The sequence below is a fragment of the Gossypium arboreum genome, chromosome 13 (genome assembly GCF_025698485.1).
Source record: "Gossypium arboreum isolate Shixiya-1 chromosome 13, ASM2569848v2, whole genome shotgun sequence".
In the NCBI taxonomy this organism is placed as follows: Eukaryota; Viridiplantae; Streptophyta; class Magnoliopsida; order Malvales; family Malvaceae; genus Gossypium; species Gossypium arboreum.
This window is the reverse complement of record NC_069082.1, coordinates 96525688-96548533: the sequence shown is the minus strand read 5'-3', so window position 1 is coordinate 96548533 and position 22846 is coordinate 96525688. Positions and strand designations below refer to the sequence as shown.

The window sequence follows — 22846 nt, the reverse complement described above, 5'->3', positions numbered from 1 at the left end:
ACCATCCTCAGAGTCCTTAACCACTTGCTCATCACCGACACCGCCTTCCTTGGAATAGCCTGCAAGGACAAATCCAACCAAACACCACCTTCTAACTCTCCAACGATAACCTTACTAGGCAAAAACCTTCCCCATACCCTAACTTTCCACATAAGAAATAGAATAACGATAACTTTTCACGCTGAAAGAATGCATATGTGAATTTATTTTGCTCAAAAACAACACATTTCTTCCTCTTTAGTGGGAGACGAACATTTAGCATAACCCTAATTCGCATGAACTTCCTTACCCCCTTCGTTATCAATACAACATCATATTTTACGAACTGCCCAATAAAATTCCTGAACTCTCGTGCCATCCCTTCGATCATAAATCCAACCGGCAAATTATGCACCTGCACCCAAAAAATTCATAAAAAAAGAGGAACTTGATTCAGATCCTCACCCTTTGCCAACTTATGGAACACAATGAGATGCCTATTAAAGAACCATGGCATTCCATCCACTACCCGTTTTATATCAATCTCGTTATAAAAATGAAACAAGATTCGTTTTTCACCAATTTTCATAATGAAAACCCCTCGCAATGGATGTCACAAATCTACCAAAATATTCCTCAATGATAGAAATTGAACAACACTATCCGTAAGAACCCGTTTTACTAGATACAAACTATAATTCTCACCAAATATGACATCATCCCCTACTACTTCCACTGGATCTTCCTCCTCATCCACAATATTGAGATTAGCCAAACCCTTCTCCATTACTCACACACAATAACAACAACCAAATCTTCCAAAAATAAAAAATAAAACCCTAGCCGACTGTAAAACCCTAACAAAAACACTCGTGCTAAAAAAAAACTTTGTTGACATCACATTTAATAATATTTTTTTTTTAAAAAAATCTTATTATAAATTTTGTAATATTATATATTTTAAAATGTTTATAAATTTTGTTTTTTTAATTTATTTTTCATTTTTCTATCCGTATTTATATCCATTTTCTGAAAGCCGCATCATGAGAATAACGATGTTTGTAATTTATGATTCAAGTATATGAAGTAAGACTTGGACTCCGTGGAATTTTGAGAAAGGATTTTGTAAGGTAAATATTTAATAAATAAAACCTAATTATAACTTTCATAATAAAGATTTGAAAGAAAAAAGAAACAGCAACTTTTTATTTTTACTTAATTAAGTCAAGTGTTAAATATTTACGGGTGCAATTTATTCAAATATGATATCTCTAAAAGTTTTTAGAATTTTAACCTTATTATTTAGCCAAGATTTCATTAACTACTTTTTTTAAATAAATAAAAAAGAAAAAAGAGAACTCTCACAATCAGAATGTGGAGTGTTCCAAACTTCCAAAAGGCAGTTGCATGTGGGTTTAAACTTCAATGGGCATACAAGATAAACAGAAAACCAGTAATGGGATAAATAGAAAAATCCAGCAACACTAACAACAAAATTGTTCTTATTCAGTTCTCTCAATAAAGGATTATTCTTTAGTTGTTTAATATTTAATCTATGGTAAATCTAGCAATATTCAACGAATCAATCCAACTATCTTACACTCTATTCTTTTAAGCGTATTTACTTTCAGCAATCTATATTGTTAAATAGTGTGTAAAAGAAATCAAATCGGAAGTCTTCTGCAAATGAACTGAACAAGAGATCGTAGGAAGGTTTTAGAAGTTTCCTCCTTGTTAGGCAGCTTTAAGAGGTGAGCCACTTTTGAAAATGCTAGATGTTGTTTTTGGTATAAACACTCATCAATCTCTCCATATGGATGTTTTGTCTCCTCTGTGGAGAGTTTTGGGTTTGTCAGTGCCCATTGCATTGCCCATATAGCTAATGGTCGCATGTAACACAGGGATCTATATTCTTCATCTGTATTCCACGCTTCTGGAGTCTGGAAAGAGTATCTGTAAAACAAAACACGGCACTAGTCATTAATTTAATTTAATCAAACTTCCAAATGGGAGAGACACTTGGCTGGATTTTCCTAGTATTGGAACCTATGTTTTCTTTTATCATGTTGGACACATGAACATATCTGACACTCGCACACATAAGTACAGCCAAAATAAGGCTGTTCTATTATGTCATCTCATCTGTTATGTTTTCACAATACCATGGTGCTCCTTCGGATTATTGGAAAAAAGGAACTTCCTGTTTTTCAGAAGCGAATCCAAGTGCCTTCACCTCACAAGATTGATATTCGAAACTTGAAAGAATAGAAACTTACCCGAGACCCTGCTGTGACCAAGCAGCTTCATGGGCACCAGCTGCTGTTTTAAATGCCGTTTCCACCATCCCCTCCTGAATCATCGTCGCTGCAAGAGCATATGTAACTCCAGCCCAAATTTCCCTTGATTGCATACCAGTCATATCAACTCGTCCATCTGGAAGCATCCCATTTACCGCACCACGCATACCTCCTTTCACCTTTAAGACATTGAAATCATATATCTTTTGAAGTGCAGTTCTCACTTTGTCATCATCAGCAATTGGCATGAGACCACTTGCTCCAGTATACCTATATCATCACTCAATTTAGTCCACATTTGCATGGCTTAAACAGATAAAGAGTCCTTACGTAGAATAGGTAGCATGGTGGTACTCATAGTTCAAAAAGTAATGTGATTATTGTATTCATAAGGACATTAGAATCCGAATTTGCATCAAACTTGAAAGGGAGTCCAACTTCACGAATCATGCAAAGCTTCTTCTTTTTTTTTTTTTTTTTGTGAATTACAATAACAGGACAAAACTCGAACAAAAAACGCAACTAACGCAACTCGAAACCAGACAAAGTTTTCAGGGATTGCAATTTGCATCTTCGAAAGTTTTAGTGTACAAGTTCAAAAAGGAATTGCATAGATGCTTCCGGAGAAGACAGATTTATTACATTTCACATAATGCATGATGTCGTTCAACAGACATTCCAAGGTTAAAGAAGAGACATGTCTGACTAGCATTTCAACAATAAATTGCTCCCAATGGACTACAAAACCAGGTAGTAACTCAAAGACTGATATAACTGCACTTAAACTAGCTCAACCTTCAACCAAAAAATGGGATAAGATCCACGAATCCTATTGCATTTCTTTACTAGAAGTAGTTAGAGTAATATACGACTTTTATGATTTTTCTGAACATAAAAGGAAGGTTCCAGTTCAACTGTGGTAAATTGGATACGGAAAGGATAATCTATTATGGTAAAGTCGTGCTACTTAAAGATCTATTCTGTTAACAGTTTCCATTAGAAGGAAGCATGGGAACCAGAGATGCATAGCAGGCTTTCAAGGATATAATCCAGGCTCAACTCCAAAATCATCTACACGAAGTAGTCCTAACTGAACAAGTTTAGGAAGAAGAATTATTCTTATTTTTTCTAATCTGACTATAGCCTTTTAAAGAATAGCAGGAAAAATAAAAAGGAAATAATCTCTAGAAATTAGCCTATCCCTAAAAATTAGTAATTTGATTATGGCTAATAGTACAAGGAAATTCCTAGAACTAAGGTAGAAAATCTGCTTAATTTAAGGAATTCCAACACTCCCCCTCAAGCTGGAGTGTAGATGTTAATCAAACCAAGCTTGCCCATAATTTCTTCGAACATTTTTCTGCTCAAGCTTTTGGTTAACACGTCTGCTACTTGTTGTCTTGTAGGTAGATATGAAACACAAACTTCCCCTTTGTTAATTTTCTCCGTAATAAAGTGGCGATCAATTTCCACATGCTTGGTACGGTCATGGTGTATAGGGTTATGAGCTATGCTAACTGTTGCTCTGTTGTCACAAGATAATGTTATAGGTTTCAGATAGGATAATTTTAGTTCTCCCATTAGCCGTTGTAACCACATTCCTTCACATATACCATGGGACAAAGCTCGATATTTAGATTCAGCACTGCTGCGTGCCACAACAGATTGCTTTTTACTCCTCCATGTCATGAGATTACCCCAAACATAGCTGCATAACCGCTTGTGGGCGCTTTGTCATTAATCGCCCTGCCATCTGATCGGTGTAGACTTCTATGCTTGATTTACATCTTTCTTGAAATGCAACCCCTTAGCAGGAGTCCCTTTTAAGTATCTCAATATCCTGTAGGCAACTTCCAAATGTTTCTTCCTAGGAGCATGCATAAATTGACTTATAACACTTACTCCAAAAGCTATGTCGGGACTAGTGTGAGAAAGATAGATAAGTTTTCCCACTAACCGCTGATATCTCCCCTGTCTACCTCTTCTCCATCCTTATCGGTTCCTAATTTAAGGTTGGGTTCCATAGGAGTCTCGGCTGGTTTGCAACCCAACAGTCCGACTTCGTAAAGTAGATCAAGAACATACTTTCTTTGAGAGATTAAAATACCTGCCTTTGACCTTGCTATCTCCATTCCTAGAAAATATCGAAGATTCCCCAAATCTTTAAGTTGAAACTCAAGACTTAAGAACTCTTTTAGTCTTTCAATTTCAATAGAATCATCCCCTGTCAATATTATGTCATCTACATAGACAATGAGAATACAACACTTCCCATTATCCGAGTGTTTGTAGAATAAGGTGTGATCAACTTGACCTTGAGTATAATGTCTACTAGTCATGGCTTTGGCAAAACGATTAAACCAAGCCCTAGGGGATTACTTTAGTTCATACAAGGACTTCTTCAACTTGCATACTTGGCCCTTGCTTCCTTCGAATCCAGGCGGAAAATTCATGTAGACTTCTTCGTTTAATTCTCCATTGAGAAAAGCGTTCTTTACATCCAATTGGATCAAATGCCATTCTAAGTTGACAGCAATTGAGAGAAGCACTCGAATAGTATTCAATTTGGCCACTGGTACAAATGTTTCCTCATAGTCCAACCCATATGTTTGAGTGAAACCCCTGGCCACAAGTCTAGCCTTATATCGATCAATGCTCCCATCTGATTTAAATTTTGTGGTGAAAATCCACTTCCAACCCACGGTCTTCTTCCCAGTAGGTAGTTTAGATATTTCTCAAGTTCCATTGTCTTCAAGAGCCTTTATTTCTTCCAACACAGCTTGCCTCCATTTGGTTGAATTAAGAGCCTCTTCTATGTTTTTTGGAGTTTCTATAGAGTCAACATTAGAAACAAAGGCATTGTAGGATTTAGACAAGTTTCCATAGGATACAAACCGAGAAATGGGATGTTGAGTGCAGCACCTAGTGCCCTTTCTTACTGCAATTGGAAGATAGATGGAAGATGAAGGAGATGAAACTTCTTCCTCAAGACAGTCCTCGAGTAAAGATCGCATTAGCATTGCTGTTTCGCTTTGAGCGGTGATGTCTCCGAGAGTATACACAAGCCCTCGAGTTTTTTCTTGTTGTTTTTCAGAATGAGTGGGCTGTTTTTCTTCATTAGTATGGTTAATCACCCTTGTTTCTTGTTGCTGAACAGTGGAGATAAGAAAAACAGGTTCCAAAACAGGAAAAACAATTGGCTGTAGGATTTTCAGCAGGTTTTGTAGTGGTGGTAGGGCTGATAGAGTCTTGAGGTATAATGAGAAGATTGCTCAAGGTCTCATCTTCACTAAGTATCTCCCCCTGAAGATGAGAGGCTGAAAAATATGGCTCGTTTTCGAAGAAAGTAACATCAAGGGACACAAACATCCGGTGTAAAGTTGGAGAGTAGCACTTGTACCCTTTTTGTGTAGGTGAGTAACCAATAAAGACACAAGTGTGGGCTCTAGGATCAAGTTTAGATCGGTTAGGTTGATGGTTGTGGACAAATGCTTTGCAACCAAATGTTTTGGTTGGGAGATTAGGAACACGAAACAAGGGAAAATTTTTTTGAAGAGTAGGTAAAGGTGTTTGAAAGTTTAATACCTTAGATGGGAGTCGATTTATAAGATAACAAGCAGTGAGGACAGCTTCTCCCCATAAATACTTTGGTACACCCATAGTAAACATAAGAGCACGAGCCACGGCTACAAAGTGTCTATTTTTCCTCTCTGAAACCCCGCTTTGTTGAGGGTGTCGGGACAAGAACTTTGATGTATGATTCCTTGCTCGTAAAGATAAGGACTTAGGATAGAATTAAAGTACTCTCTCCCATTATCAGTTCTAAGGGTGTGAATATTTGAATTGAACTGGTTCGAATCATTGAATGAAAATTTTGAAGACTCTAGAGACTTGGATTTTCTTTAAGGAGATAGATCCAACAAACTCTAGTGTGGTCATCAATGAAAGTTATGAACCACCTAGCCCCTGTGATGTTTTTTACTCGATGGCTCCCCATAGATCCTTTGTGGATTAAAGAGAAAGGTTGAGATTGAACATAAGGTTTCAAAGGATAAGGGACACGAGTGTGTTTAGACAGTTGGCAAACTTCACAGTTCAATGAACTTATTTTCTTATTTAGAAATAGTAGAGAAACAATTTCTTCAAGTACATGAAATTTGGGTGTCCTAGTCTCGTTGCCATAGCATGATAGAATCTTCTTTTGATGTAGATAAGGCCATCCCTTCTTGTGAACTGTTTTGTTCCAAACATATAAGCCATCATCAACTTTAGCAAGTGCCAATCATCTTCCCGATTCTCGTTCTTGAACCACACAACCTAAAGCGAAAATTCAACAAGTACTTTTTGATCCTTGGTAAGCTTGCTAATTGAGAGTAAATTATAGGAAAGATTTGGAACATGTAAAACTTTATCAAGGGAAAAATTTTCAGTAAGTATAACTGTCCCAATTCCAGCCACCAGTGAGTAAGATCCATCAGCTATGCGAATCCGAGAGTGATCATGACAAGGTAAATAGGTGTGAAACAAACTTAGATTACGTCATGTGGTCGGATGCACCCAAGTCTAGTATCCGGAAGTTGTGATAGGTTCGTGTGTAGTATTTAAAGCAAGACCTTGAATAGCTAGTGACCCACTTGGCTGTAGGAGTCTGAGTAGTTTATGAAGAGCCTCAAGTTGAGTTTTGTTAGCGAAGTTTATGAAGAGTCTCAGAGGAATTTTCGGTGTCACCCATGGGAGTAGGGTTTCTAACAGAGAAAAAGAACAAGAAAAGAGAAGAAAGAGTAGGATCAATCAATTCGATGCTCTAGATACCATGGACAAGTTTAGGAAGAAGAATTATTCTTATTTTTCTAATCGACTATAGCCTTTTAAAAATAGCAGGAAAAATAAAAGGAAATAATCTCTAGAAATTAGCCTATCCCTAAAAATTAGTAATTTGATTATGGCTAATAGTACAAGAAAATTCCTAGAACTAAGGTAGAAAATCTGCTTAATTTAAGGAATTCCAACACTAACTAAAATACTTCTCATATGTGATTTATAAGTTATGAAAGTAATCCTAGGAGTGCATAAAGGTTCACTTGATCAGCTAAAGAAGTAGAAAGTTCTGGAAATGCAAGATAAAGATATGAATGAGCTATTAATAACTACTTTACTTCCACAAATAATTAATGTCAAACATATATAGACCAGTAAGTAGGGTATGGACAGGGCCTGGGAAAGAAAAGAAACAGTTGTTATAAAGGCTCTTGTAACATATTCAGATCGTAGAAACTGCAATTTGTTTTTTCAGAGGTAAACATAATGGTATTATACTAATTACTGATATGTTGTCTAATGGCACTTGAACTAGCGCAAGGGGAATGATTGAAAGCATGAACATAATTATCAAATGTTAGTACTAATATGTCAAATTCTTTTCCGTATATGCAGTATTTTAATGCAAGTTGAGGGGTGGAGTGGGGGAGAGTAACTATGTGCTCACCATTGTCCAGCCAATTGATCAGCTAGAATACACCTGCTGGAACTATTTGCCGTGTTGTCGTAGTTGAAGTAGGACCCATTCCACAATGTTGCATATACAGATTTTGCCTTTTGATGCTTGGTATGAAAATAGGCAGCAGCTTCATCATCACCTACTTGATGAGCAATAGATGCAGTAGCTTGGAGGGCTGCCACCCATAGCCCACCACTGTATGCACTCACACCATCAACAGGCCATGCATCGTAGGTTTGGTCAGGGAACCCTTCATTCTCAATCATCCCATCACTGTCTTTATCAAATTGATCCATAAAAGCCATTGCAGTATACACTGAAGGCCAAACAGCTAGTGCAAAACTTTTGTCTCCTGTAGCAACAATATCCCTATGTATTTGGAGAACAAACTTGGGATTCAAATCTTTCCAATTATCTGTATTAAATAGATTATAAGCATTTACTTCAAACCAAGGGTCATTAAGCCCAATATCGTGTGGAACGGCACCAAGAATCTTTCTTGGAACCCACTTTCCATCATACATAATTTCCATCTTGCTTGGATCATGCATCATAACTGCTGCTGCAAAGTCTCTCTGGAAGCTCAGTTCAAGCTTTGGGAATAGCATGAGTAGTGCAAAAGATGAGTAGAAATGAACATCATAAGTGTTAAACATGAGGTACTCGCTCCCTTCAAGATAGAGGAACTGACCAATGTTTTCTTCTCCATCCTGAAGCAACTGGGATCCTAAAGCAGAATTTGATGTCAGAGGAATATGTGCCTTCTCAAGTGTAGATGTCATCCTTTCTAGGATTTCAATAGCTATATTTTTATGATTTGCAGTGTTAATTGCATTATCCAGATGTGATCTGGACTTGTCAAGAGAAAACTTTCTGTCTCCCAAGGATGCTAAACTTTGCATTGGAGCTGATCCATCTGTAGAAAGTAAAAATTAGCCTTCAATACTCAGGTTAAATATATCTATTAAGCTCCATATAAATACCTGTCCATATCGTCCCCCCTGCATTAAGGTAGTAGAGCTCATTGAAAAGAGTGACAGGGTACCTGGGAATTTTTTTCTTGCTTTTAGAACTTGTTCAACAAGTTGGATGATCACATATTTCCGGAGCACAAAATTCATTTAATCTTACCACTCAGGAAGCCTTTTGTCTTCAAGAATTGGTCTTTGCCATGATTCTATCTGCGATTCCCAGGTGGAATGATCTAGGTTCAAAATTATCAAAACACAAATATTCACCTAGTTAGCAATTTTTCTATTTCACCCAATGACATATTTCAAATAAAACTATTTCCATGGTTGTTTTATTTTTGTACTAGTGTATATGTCTGCCATTCAGACCGCAGACACTGTCTGGTACCAAATTAAACAAATTTACTATCACAAAGATGAAGATAAGTCAACATGTTAGCTTTATAGAATACTTATAACTTTCCGGGAAAAGATTCAGAGACTTTTAGCTACCACATATAAATATTGTGTTTCAGAAATTTTCCAGGCTAGTTTGTACGTGAGTAAAAGATCAAAACAAGTTCTTTGTAGATATCTTTTAAGTTGCCTAAGTTACATCGAATGGGAGCTATTTTACCGCTATAGTTTCTAATTTGATTAAAAAAAAGGTAAAAGTTAGAATATTTTGTAAAACATTTCTTTATTTACGAACATGAATGTTCTTTTGCCATCATATTTTGACCATCTTTGAGCTTAATTAAAATTAATAGTAGTAAAATTGCAGCCGTTCAAAGATGGCAAGTAAATATGATCCATCAGGGTTAAGTAGTGTCGTAAACTGAACCTTATCCCTAAGAAACATTTAGTCAAGCTAGATCATGTAAACATACCAAAAATAGCATCACTTGCAATATTTCCAGCTGCATCGCCTAAAGTGCCATAATATTTTGAATAGCGCCTGTTATTAGAGAATATTTTGATTAGCTCTTAGTAGTATAACAGTCACAAATTAGATGTAATAAGTTCCCAAAAGAATGAAACTAACTTGTAGTATGTCTTGTCACCAAATCGGACTTCTGGACAGTCCCATGCAAGCGAGAAAGTGACTCTACGATCAGAACCGGGAGGAACAGTCACAGAGGCTGCTACAGCTGCTCCAATGGATGATCCTTGCTCTGAAGGTGAACATTCTTCATAACTAAGGTTTTCAAATGATCCATTCTGTAACAATGAATTAAAGGAATCAAGGAATCATTAGATATGATAGAGATCAGCTTCTTCTTTTTTTCTCTGGTTTACTAGGTGTGGAGAAAACTAAAATCATAAAATAACAACTACAATTCACGTTGCGACCATTACTAAAAGCCTTAGTTATAACTTCACTCAACTGATCAAGCACAATTTTATTTCTACAAATTCAATAAAGTGAAATGAAGAAATACTGTGATTAAGAAAAAAAAGTGCCATAGGTGTTCATGCATGAGTGCTACAGTCACAATCTAACACAACTTACAAATGATGGGAAAATGCAATGAATTAATTTACCTAAAAAAAAAAAAAAAAGAGGAGATAAAGATGAAGAATATCACCAACCTTTTTAATTTCATGCCACATATCTTTGGCACTAATTCCTCTAGACTTGCCAGATATGAGAAAGCAAGGGCACTCTGAGACATGGACTTCATTAGTTTCTTTTGCAGAAATGGCAAAAGTAAGTGGAGGTTGTCCTTTAGCTGTTCTGTGAAAGATGTACCTCCTATTAGTGATGTATGACGTTTTCTTCAAATTTAAAAATAATAATGTTTTTTTTTTTTTCTTTTTGTTTCCTGTTAAGTTTTGAAGATAATTCGTCACCCAATTTAACATGATGGTATCAAAGCACTTGCATAAAATCTTAACCATTATTTTCCTTTTAATTCATCACCACCCAGTATCTTAACATCCATAGATTTTTGCTTTATTAATTATTGCTCTAATCTTTTCCTCAGCTTGCACCTTTCTTTTACTCTTGGAAGATCATTACTGAAAGCAAGGAAAAAACTTACTTGTGGTGTAAAAGTACTCCACGAACCCCATTTACCATTCTGGTAGCAAGAGAACATTGTTAATGGAATAGGATTATTTGGTACGATGAAGGGATGAATTAATATAAGTAGAAGAATAGCATACAATAAACTAATCTGAATATAATTTGATTAAAGACCACTGGTTACTATCTTACTTCATCTTTGAGTTGAAGTGATCACCAGAAAATCCAGAGACTCCACCTACTGAGTTCTGAAAAAGTCGTAGAAATATGCTTCAAAATTGTTGATTACAACAGAAAATGATGAACAAAGCAATGAGCAACGAAGGATAAGATTTAACTTACAGCCCACGTGAAAAGCAAGGTGACATCAGCCGAGGTTCTTCCAGTATTAGAGAGCTGAAGTAGGTACAAAACAATTCAATAAGAACTATAACAATCTATTCTGTATATGAAAAGGTAGTGATTATACTTGAAGGCCCTAAGCCAGCATTTTCTATGTCCTACCGTGAATGTAAACACGGATACAGGCAAACTGCTCTCTTTGTAGTTGTGGGGAATAAATGGTGAAATTTGACGACAACTGATTCTAAGTTCCGGGTCAGGTTCACCTGCGTTCCAAGAAACCATATAAGATTCCATATACTGGTATAACAAAACAGAACTATCTATAGCAGAGATTTAAATAGCGGTTGCAAGGTGATGTTATGATCAGAACAACGAAAAAGGGGAATAACAAGTCCGCAATGACAATTCAAAACCCTGATCCACAGTGTTTGATGTTGTTATACCTTCATAAATAGTCCATGACCTTGGAAACAAACCATGGTATGTACATTTCTCCCCTTTCAAATTCCAGTCCCAAGATTCAATGCCCGAACCTGTACTTCCTCTGCAGATAGTGCGGTTTGTTATATTCATCAATAGTGCATCTATTAACTCAAATAAGTTTCAAAATATTAAAAGAATCAAGGTTATCAATTATTGCTGGCTTACTTGGTAACTTCGGGACTTCTTGCACATAATACGGTTGAATACTTTTGTCCATTCGGACGCGATACAAATGCCTGATGAGAAAGTAGTGCAGAAGTTTTCAGTTAAATCGAGGGAGATATCAAAGGTGTATATATATATATATGAAAATTATTTGGTATACTGTCAGAGCATTTTAGGTACAATAATTTTGGATTAAAATAATTTTTATCTTGACCATTTCTTTTTTTCTTTTTCTTTTTTTTTTTTTGTGAAAATTGATCTTGGACCATTTCATGTTCTTGGGTTTGACTTTTGATCTTATGTTTTTCTTAGTGGGTACAGTAGCCATATCAGATCAAGTATTAAGCCAGCTATGGCTTTAAACTATGAGAAGAAAACTTACAGAGAACTGATTTGCCAGGATCGGACCCTCTTCACATACTGTACCAAATAGTTTGAAGCGTTGAAACTCCCCTCTGTAACCTCTTCCAATGCTTCCTGCCCTAAAATTGATGCATTAAAATGTAAGCGATATTTGTAAAGCAACAGTACGAACATTCTCAAGATTTTTATTGTATGAACTAGAAAGGTTAAATAAGCAGAATTATGGATTAAACGAGGCTTCATTGAAATTGTCAGGACTCATAATCGAATTATACTTCCAGTGTAGTCTTTATTTAACCAATAGTTGCTTATCGTTCTTCATAGTATGATCTTTGTCAAACGGAACAAATATGTTACAAAACCAGCTGCTTGTCAAGAAAATGGAATAATTAGGCTAGAATTAAGCTCTAAACCCTAAATTGAGTCCTGGTCCTTTACATGCCAAGCAAAAACACTGAACTCTCTAGTCTGGGGTTCAAGGTTTCAGTACCAACAGTAAACTTGTTCACCAAAATCCTAGAATTCGAATTCAAAAGAAATACATTTGCTATTTGGTTACCTTTATGTTTTTCTCTTAAACCGAAAATAACGAGAAATTTTCGTTATCCATGAGATGGACCAATTTATCTGAAAATATTTGGTATGATACTCATTCCAGGGAGTAAAAACATATTACAATTGCCATAACCTGGGCAATACTAACTTAATTTGTTAGATTCATAACATAGTGCTAAGGTGTTCAATCTGGTTTTTGTCGAGCAAAAATTGGAGGAACTTCTCTATAACAGGGTTAACAAACAACATAAATTCATAGGCTTACTTCATCAATAATAGTAGAAGAGAAAACATACCCTATACCACCCAAAGGAACGCCATGATCACATGTAACAAGGTGCTTTCTGAAAAAATCAAATATTGGTATCTGAAATGAAAGGAAGATGTTGCGGTGATTGCCTTAAAAAAATCATGAAATGAAAGGCATTTGAAAGAGCAGGATATACGGAAGAGTGAAGACAGGTTTAGACATTAAAAGATAAGATGTATTACTCTCCCTGTTGCTTCTTCTTCTCTCGTGTAACGCCACAGCCGGAAACCAATAGGTGCCTTTCAGAAAATAAAGCAGCCAAGTGAGGTTTTCTTATTAGCATCTATAACATCAAGTAGGTTTTGTCTCAACAATCTAATCTTCTGCTGGAAGACTACTTACCAGATTACAACATTAGCTATGTAAATTTTAGGAAGCTACAGACATACCAAATACATTATCTCTTTAAAACTTAGGCCAAAACCAGCAGGGGGTTTTCCAATGCTGTTCAATTGCCGTAGCCATGTGAGTGAAGCAGGTTTCGCCGGATCAACCTAGAAATTTGCAAAGCAAATATGGCCAGTTCAAAAGGAAGCACGAAACATGAATATGCGACTTTATGGATGAAAGTGAGTGAATTGCTCAATATACATCATTCATTGCTCTTTCATGCTTTGTTCTTATTCAGTGCCTTCAACCTAATTGTGTAATCATATCTGTTTATGTTGACCACGTTGAGACAACTACATTTAAAAATGAATTTTGACATGGGCAGTTTATTAGTCAGTAAGTAAGCATCTAAGTTGATTTCATCAACTTAAAACCAAGAAACAAGCCAGTGCTAAGACCCAACGTTGCATTATTCATCAAAGCAACTGCAAATAATCTGTTTAGAAAGGATATAATAACAGAAACGCTCCATGAAGAGATTTGAGTCAGCTACAGCATCTTGAAGAAATATAAAGTGATTAAGAAGATTTAGCTTTAGAAGTAGGAGATCAGGCAAGAACTTGTATCCAACATTTTGCAGGCAGTGGGACTAAGCTTTTTCTGGCTTAAGCAGCAGCTTCTCTATGGAACCATAATTCATAGTTTACGTCAGAAACGATAGACGATGAAAACTACTGAGATTCCAGGAACTTTATCCGAGCAATCTCAAAACAAAATGCAGTTATCATTTACCAATACAATGTGGAAACCAGGCTAGAAATGTAAGGTCTCATCAATATATCCACAAAAATGTCATTTGCTAAGCAATCTATGTTTATGATTACTTCAAGGTTGAGCTTGATACTTGAAAGAACAATCATTGTTCGTAGCTTTACTCACAAAACAACATTAGGTCAAATTGAAGGTATCCAAAACATGAATTCTTTTTATATTGCTAGAATCTAACATCTTTGAGATTCTTCCTTCATGAAGCAACAGAAAAGAACATGTAAGGCTTCTTTTGCAATGGAATTATGGGATTTTGGAGAAAAAAAAATTGTATTTCTATTTATCAATAAGGATATATAGAAAAAAGGGCTTCTTTTCTTCTTCCTTAAATACTTGTGTTTGATACATGTATTCAGACATAAGAGTATCCGATACATACCTTACATCACAAGGAAAAAAGGGAAGACATTATAAACGGGAATCTATGTTGGAATAAATGATTTGTCTAACTGACCTCTAGGGAAGCAGAACAGCTAGTGAAATCGTTTTCAAGTGTATCTTTGACTCCATTCTCCATATTACCTGCAAAGTTTTAAAGATATACAAGATATAATGAGCTTTGGCTCATTAGAGTACGCTTAAATCTCTCTATACATATTATAACAGATTCTCAAAGTTCCTTATGTGGGATTGGAGTGTTGTAGAGAGGAAAAAAGTGATGTTTGGTTTTTATTATATTTAATGTGGCTGTTCTTTTCTATAATATTATCTACAAAAGTTGAATTAATTTATGTTTTCTTTTAAAATGTAATATATCACTTAAATTTTATTTTTCTAAATAATTTAGTATAAATTGTTAATAAAATATATATGTAAAAATATATAACTATTTTCTCATTTTTATATTACAAGTAGGAGAGAAATTATAATCATATAGTCACGTATCTATCATTACATTCATATATAAATAAATAACTCAACTATCAAAACTAACAAATTAGAATACATTTAAATAATTTCAATAAATACACTAAACCGTGAAAATGAGATTTCAAAATTGTATTATCGTTTTCCTTCGTCAACAAATTCATAGATTTGTGAAGGATATTTAATGATGAAAATGAAATTCTTATGAATATATGTGATTTTAAAATTAATTTTTTATTTTTAAATAATATAATCATACTTTTTTTAAGAAAATATATAATCATATTAAATTGTAAATTATTTATACATAATGTATGCATAGCAAATAAAATTCAATACACTGTCACATTCACGTTTTTAAACATTAACAAAAAAAAAAAAAGCAAATACTGAGTTTAGTTTCTGGCCAATGGAAAATAAATTGTAAAAATTCTAGGGGAAGCACATGTGTTCACACTTCAGCGTTCTTGTTATTTTCTCATGTCATACTTCTGTCATATCATACTTTGTGCATTGTTTTATTTATTTTCTCGTGATACTTGAAAAATATATTTAATAATTAAAATATAAATTAAAAATTGAAACAAAATAAAATAAAAATACAAACATAATTAGAAGAAGAATTAAGCATGAGGCTTAAAGATAAAATTACTATTATTTAATTATCTAACTAGAGAAATTAATGTATTAAAATAATAATTAAAAATAAAAGCAAAACTTTAAACAACATGAAATAAAAATATAAATGTGAATAAGAGAAGAATTAAACTTAAGGCTTGACAAAACCAATAATATTTAATCATCTAACCAAAAGAACTAATATATCAAAAGAGTCAAAAAGAATGCAGGCGTGTTTTCGCTCTTTCTCTCTAAAATCAATCTATTTTCTTAAATATCAAATTTGACCCATTTCCTTTTTTTTTAATTAGTTTTTCATCAAATTTGGCGTTACTAAATCGTAATAGAGACTTATATTTCAATAAAAATATAACATGTAAATTTTTATATAAAATATAGAATATCTATGAATACTTTTAAAAATAATAATTATATGAATAAACATTTTTCTTTTTTGGTAGAAAAGATAGTATTAAATGATTACAATAAATAAATCATAATTAAGAGGAAATAATCTCCATCTCTTCTCAACAAATTTATGATTAAATAAACAATATTTTAAATTGTCAAATCATTGCAATCGGAATTCCAATTATAATAGTTGTCATAACTATATCAATCGGATTTGAAGTCATCAATCAGTATAACTATCAATATTTAGCCTATAACGATACTATTCATTCTAGGGTGAAATTGTTTTTAAATAGAAATTAAATTATATTTTTATAAAAATTAAAATAAAATTTTATCATTTTATTAATTTATAATTTTGATTTTTGAACATCAAAACGCAATTTTATAACTTACAGTCAGACATGAATTCTTTTTATTTTAGCGGCCGACTGCCAGAGCCACCCACATGCCAACGCCTACCATTTAACTTTTAGCATAATGATTTATTTCGTCATTAAATTTTAGAAAAAATTAATTTTAAATTTTAATCTTTTAACTTATATTTTTTATCAAATCACTAAAAATAGATGTAAAATTAATATATTAATTTTATCTATGTGTATATCATATCAATAATTAATTAATTTTTAAAATTAAAATATATTTCTATAAATTTTAATTTTTAATAATTTTGAATTTTAAATTAAAAATTAATTAATTGTTGATATGACATCTTTGGATTGCCACATCAATAAAATTTTCTATTCATCTTGAGATGATTTGACAAACAACACAAGTTTAAATGTTAAAATAGGTAAAAAAATTAAATGGAGAGATAATTTTTATATTTTTATATTTTAGTAATTACACTTAAAAATAAAAATATCCAAATTAACTTATAATTTAATGAATTATTTATTACGTTAAAGAGTTAGAATGTTACAAAAAAAAGTTAGGAAATTATATTTTCTTAATAAAAAATTCAGATTATGCAAAGGATATTATTAAAAATGTAATTATATTTCAAAAATAAAATGTCTTAAAATTAAAATATTAATATCATTTTTAAAAACAACATTTTAAACTTAAATTATATATGAACATATTTAGAATGCATTAAGATAATTGGATTTGAGTGTAATATTCATGGAATTACTCAAATTCTTACTCTTCCCTAAAAATTAAAGGGTGTAATTTTAATGTTTCAATTACATTCAATTTAATTAGACCTACTAATTACAGTAATTATCTAAACGTGTCCCAAATGTATAATTACAAGTAGTTACACTAAAATCTAATTACTAATTATTTTTAAACTAATCTTAATTTAACTCATAATTATGTCCAAAAAATGTTTGAATATTAAATATTTATAATTTTAAAACTTATATTTACATATAAATATTTTTCTGTTTACAATTGAGCTATATTTATATGTGTATATAAAATAAGACATACAATTCTATATAAAATTTATATTTTATAAAATGATAATTTAGAATTTAAATTATACCAACTTTTTATATTGGTACTTTTTTTTGTCAAAAGTAATTTCTAAACTATACTTTTATTACCTCAATTACTCCAAACCTTATAACGTTAAAAAAATCATCCAATTAAAAGTTCTCACGTCACACAAAAATAATAATCATTACCATGCATTTAGTTGTATCAAAAAATCTCAAAAATAAAAAATATTTTTAAAAATATATTTACCAAGTTTTTTATAATATATTATATAAATTTAAAAGATATATATGAATTTAAAATTATTCAAATATTTAAAATAAAATTTTAAAATTATATATTTTATAATATATAAATTATATATGAATAAATTTATATAAGATTATATAAAATATAAATAATTAAAATTTAATATATATTTTTAAAAATTAAAAAATAAATTACACGTTGTTCGGGGTTGACCGATCAATGATGATCAACACCAAGTCAACGACCAATATTTATGTGATTTTTTAATGCATATGTCATTATTTGATTGAACCACATTATCACTTGGTTATCATTAATTTGAGTATTACTTTTAATTAAAAATTTAAGTACCAAAATGATAGAGTATATATAGTTTAGATATTAGTTTATCATTTAAATCTTAATTTAAATACTATTTCATTTTAATAGAAATTTCATTTTTTTATTTTTATAATAATTTATATAAAATTTTAAAGCTTCATTGATTATATTAGTATTGTGTTCAAATAAAGTTTCATATATCAAAATAATGATACTATGTTTGGTTATTAGTATAATATTATGAGGAAATTTTTTATTTAATACATATATTTTTATTTTAAAATAAAGAATAATTAAAACAAACTTAGTTCTAAAATTAGTAAAAGAATTTGGAAAAAAACAAAAAATTCTTTTTAATTTGAAAATTAATTATGACTAATTGATATACTAAAAAATAAATGATTGCAATTGAAATAGACTGCTCATGGGTTGGGCCACGTGCTGGCCCGAAGACCTACTTGAAATATGGGAGGGTTTAAGTAAAAATATAGATTCGAAAAATAGGTTTGGACAAAAAAATAAGACTCGTTTAAAAAACGGGCTGGGCCTCAGGTAAGGTATTTTTGACCCAGGCTCGGCCCGGCCCAAATTCACTAAAGGCAAAAAAATCTATTTTTTTATATATATTATTTTCTTGTTGTTTTTTTTTCTTATTTTGCTACCATTTTACTATTATATTACTACAATTTTGTTGTTCTTGTTTGGATATTGTATAAAACTTATTTTATTATTAATTTCGTTATTATTTTAAAGACATTTGTTAATTTTTTATTATTCTAGAGACATCTGCTTGTTAAGTTGCATCTATCTTAGTGTTATTTAAGTATACATATTTTTTAAAATTTATTTTTAATTTGTTGAAAATGTTTATTTTGATATTTTTAGTATTTTTGATGTATTATATATATTTTAAAATTATATAAAATTAGATAAAAATTAATATGAGTGAGCCTGGTCGGGTCTAGATTTTACTATTTTATTCAGGTCAGGCTTGAGCAAAATTTTAAACCCATTTTTTTAGTCGGATTCGGGTTTAGCAAACAAGCTTAAATTTTAGTTGAGCTAAATCCGAACTCGACCTGGTCAGTTTTAGAAATTGAATTAAAAATGCGTGAATTAGTTTTTCACAAATTCAATTCCATCTTTTGAATAGTATTCAAGTTTTACCAATTTCGTACAAGTAATTTGATAGATTTCTCTTTAAAGAGGAAAACAAAAAAAGCCTACACTTAATATTCTCGTCTAAACGGATCCACTTCTAGGTTCAATCATATCACTCATAAGGCTATATTTTACAAAACTAATCCAGAATAATTAAATATTTACAAAATTACTTAGATTCAAAAATTGTTTGAAAAAACAGTGCCTAGAGATTATGACCACTCCATAACCCGCACCCATATCCCCAGTCCCCGGAAAACCACTTGATGTGATTAATAAAATATTCTTTTTGATGCCGGCATTGCAGTGTTCGGCACTCATACGTAGTTTTTCCATTCGTATTTTTAAAGATACATATTATAAAAAATATTTTTTTTTGGGTCCGGCAGCCACGAAGTAAAAATCCAAAGACAAATCATTGAAAGAGAACGCCATTATCGTCCTCGCAGAGCTTCCGTCTTGTAACCAAAAATACACCCAAGAATTGACAAACCATTGAAGGAATCAACAAAACCCTTTTCCATTTCATTAATAACCCAATTTGCCCTTCCGTTACCAAACCATCTCTCACTTTGATTTACCACATGGTTTCACTTTCAAATGAAAACACCAAACAGAGTTCATCAACATGGGTTTAATCCCTTTACTTTTAGAAACCATGATCGATTCCCAAAAAAACAATATGTGAAAAGGCATTAGCCATTATAGACAAGCTTTGTGAGACAGAACAGGGAAGGGGATTTGCTTACAATGATGCGCTTGTGATGCCGGTTTAAGTGAAGAAGATATTACGAGTTCCAGCACTGGCAACAGAGTACTCTATTTCAGCCATTTGGAAACTGAGTAAGGGTGATGAAAAAGCTTTAATGGAAGCTCTTCAATTCGGTGCATTTCAAAAGCTTCTGTTGCTTATACAAGTGGGGTTTAATGGAAGGGCAATTTTTTTTTACAGTGCGGGTACCGGCACAAAAAATTACGGGGAATTTTTTTTTTTTATACAGCACACGGCATCTAAAAAAACATTTTTAAACCTGGTATTACACGTATTATATAAAATATGAGTGGAAAATAAATACATATATGGGTGTAGGAAATACAATGGCCGGCACCAAAAAAAATATTGTTCTGATCACAGTTCCACCCATCAAGTGGGTTTTTAGGAATTGGAGACTACACTATTCTTTCAAGCGTTTTTCAACTTGAGTTATTTTCGCAAATATTTAGTTGTTTTGGATTAATTTAGTAAAATAACCATACATTTTCAAACATTCAACTGGTAGCCGTCTACTGTCTCTAATCTTATACCAAGAACAAAACCCTAAAAGTCAACTAATAGGTGGAGGATAGTTCAATAAAAATAATTATTTTAGAATTATAATATTAAATATTATAATTATTTATTGAAATATATATTAAATTACTTGTATAGTCTTTTATATAAATTAAAATGGGTTAACGTAATTTTTAACCTATATAACTTGATAATTAAATTATTTTTTATATTTTTACTATGCACTTTTGATTCCTAAATTTTACTACTTAATTTATTTTAATATCTGAATTTAGATGTTGTAAAAGTGAAATCAACCAAGAAAATATAAGTATTAAAATGCAGTTACCAGAAACCAGGAAAAAATTGTGTTTATTTATTAGGCTAACTTATTTTAAAAGGTAGTTAAATCTTACCATTTTATTCAAACAAATTTTCATGTTTAAATAAACTTTTATACTTTAATTCATATTTAAACTATGATGTTGAATTATTTAAAATTTAAAATTATTTAGCTATAAATTTAAATCTTCAATGTATATAAGTTGAAAAATTAAAAAGATGTTAAAGAAATACAAACAAAAGTTGCTTCATAAATGATTGTTTGTTCATAAAAACCAACCTTCCCTATTTGCAATCGTTAAGAGCAAGGTTTTTTGGAGACTCACAGAGCCATTCTTCAATATTTAAATAATACATATATAATTAAGCTCAAAAGTAGAACAAAGAATCCATTTATGTATCATCTTTTTTCTTTTAACTTTGAATATTGGGAATGAAAGTAAGTAGAACTCACAGTGCGGAAGACAAAATAAATAAATAAAGGAAGATGTGGCGAGAAGATACATGTCTAACCTGGAAAAACAGCGTTTCTTCGTATTTGTATGAAGTTGATGATGAATAATCGGAATCAGATAGATTTATAGGAATTTGGGTTGGCTTGACCTGCGTTTCAATTCATTTTGGTTTTGGTTGAATTTGTTTTTGTTTGAACATTTCAGAAACTACCAAAACCAAGTGGAGCACGGGAATGAGAAAGAAAGGCAAAAAAATAATAATAAGCGAGGAAAAGTAAAAAGAGAAAAGGTTGGTTGATAATTGACAATTTTTTTTTGTTCTGATGTGATTTGTCCCTTTCCCTTGGCCACTTTTATTATATATATATATTTACTTAGGTTTACGAGTAAGTGGAAAATCTATTCACTTAGGAAAGATTAACTTAAAAACAAACAAACAAACAAATGATGCTCTGGTAAGGAGGATCAAACTGCTCCAAAATAGATGCTGGAATATCAACACAAACCACGTCTATTGCTGATTTGGTTGCGAAAATGAGATCCCAGAATCCGGGTATGCTGCAAGTTTTCGCAGAATTTCCACTATTGAGCAAGAGAAGGTTGCTGGAGTTTCTGCGCCAGCATTCTCCTAAGTGCTTTGTGTTGATAATTGTTCTTGCCTCATGACGTCCTTTCTTATTGAAAAAAGGATTAATTCAAAATTATTATAACAAATAAAATTAAGGGTATTTAATATATTTAAATTTTAATAAATAATTAAAGCTAAAACAACAGTCCCTTAATAAAAAAATTAATTTGTTATAAAATAAAGAGAGATTAAGGAATAAAGAATAAAGAACAAAGAGAATATAAAAGTAATAGATAATGTACTTTATTGATCAATTGAGATGATTATAATATTTCATCGAGTTTCTATTTATAAGCATAAAAATATAAAAAAGTAGAGATCTAATTCTAATAACTATTAAAATTTAAAGTACATTAAAATTTTATCTTAATTATGATGAACATCTACTTAATAAGATATTCATAACATAATTTTCTTTTAATATATTTTTTAAAAATTTATTAATTTGTTTTAATTTATCTTTTTCAACTATTATTTTTAAAACATGTTTTCACTCATATAAAATAATTAATTATAAGTGCTGAAATATATAAAAAAAATCACCCACATAGTGGACGAATGATAATTTATTACCTTGTTTGTTATGCGAAAAATGACTTATTGATTAATGGAAAAATAAGTCCCCATCTTAGAAATTATCTTTTCCTTTTGAAAAATTAAAGTAACATAATTTTGGATAAAAATTAACTTGAATAGATCAAAATGCTATTATATTAATAATAAATTTTTAATTTTAATTTTAAAATATTAAAAAATTGATATCAACTATTATAATTTTCATGATTATTAAATATAAATATTTATATTTTATAATATATAATAAATTATTAATAAATTAATACAAATATTATTTTGATAAAATTATTTAATACCATAATTTATTTTAATAATAAATTTTATTAATAATTATTTTAAATTTTAAGTAGTATTCTTAATTTTTAAAA

The 22846-nt window shown here is 31.5% G+C and overlaps 1 protein-coding gene across 4 annotated transcripts; it reads right to left on the bottom strand.

Moving 5' to 3' along the window:
- Positions 1–1464: 1464 nt before the first annotated feature.
- LOC108470155 (uncharacterized) lies at positions 1465–21947 on the bottom strand. Of its 4 annotated transcripts, XM_053023989.1 has the most exons (21): positions 21333–21947; positions 19957–20010; positions 14586–14653; positions 13363–13467; positions 13156–13212; positions 12960–13030; positions 12128–12227; positions 11746–11816; positions 11541–11641; positions 11257–11360; positions 11095–11148; positions 10945–11000; positions 10769–10807; positions 10317–10461; positions 9769–9944; positions 9614–9681; positions 8905–8977; positions 8757–8818; positions 7762–8689; positions 2256–2546; positions 1465–1932 (listed from the first exon to the last, which is right to left on the bottom strand). In XM_053023989.1, exons 3-21 carry the CDS (start codon positions 14646–14648, stop codon positions 1644–1646), a joined length of 2853 nt encoding a protein of 950 aa, XP_052879949.1. In that variant the 5' UTR covers positions 14649–14653; positions 19957–20010; positions 21333–21947; the 3' UTR covers positions 1465–1643. The 4 variants fall into 4 exon arrangements, with proteins under 4 accessions (XP_052879949.1, XP_017626890.1, XP_052879950.1 ...); XM_017771401.2 differs by lacking the exon at positions 19957–20010; XM_053023990.1 differs by lacking the exons at positions 14586–14653; positions 19957–20010.
- Positions 21948–22846: the final 899 nt, after the last annotated feature.

Coding starts and splice junctions, on each gene's coding strand:
- LOC108470155 (XM_053023989.1), bottom strand. CDS start 14,648: ATGGAGAATGGAGTCAAAGATACACTTGAAAACGATTTCACTAGCTGT. Junction 11,817..12,127: donor TCCTGGCAAATCAGTTCTCT/GTAAGTTTTCTT, acceptor CTTTCTCATCAG/GCATTTGTATCGCGTCCGAA. Junction 10,808..10,944: donor CACTTCAACTCAAAGATGAA/GTAAGATAGTAA, acceptor TCTTGCTACCAG/AATGGTAAATGGGGTTCGTG.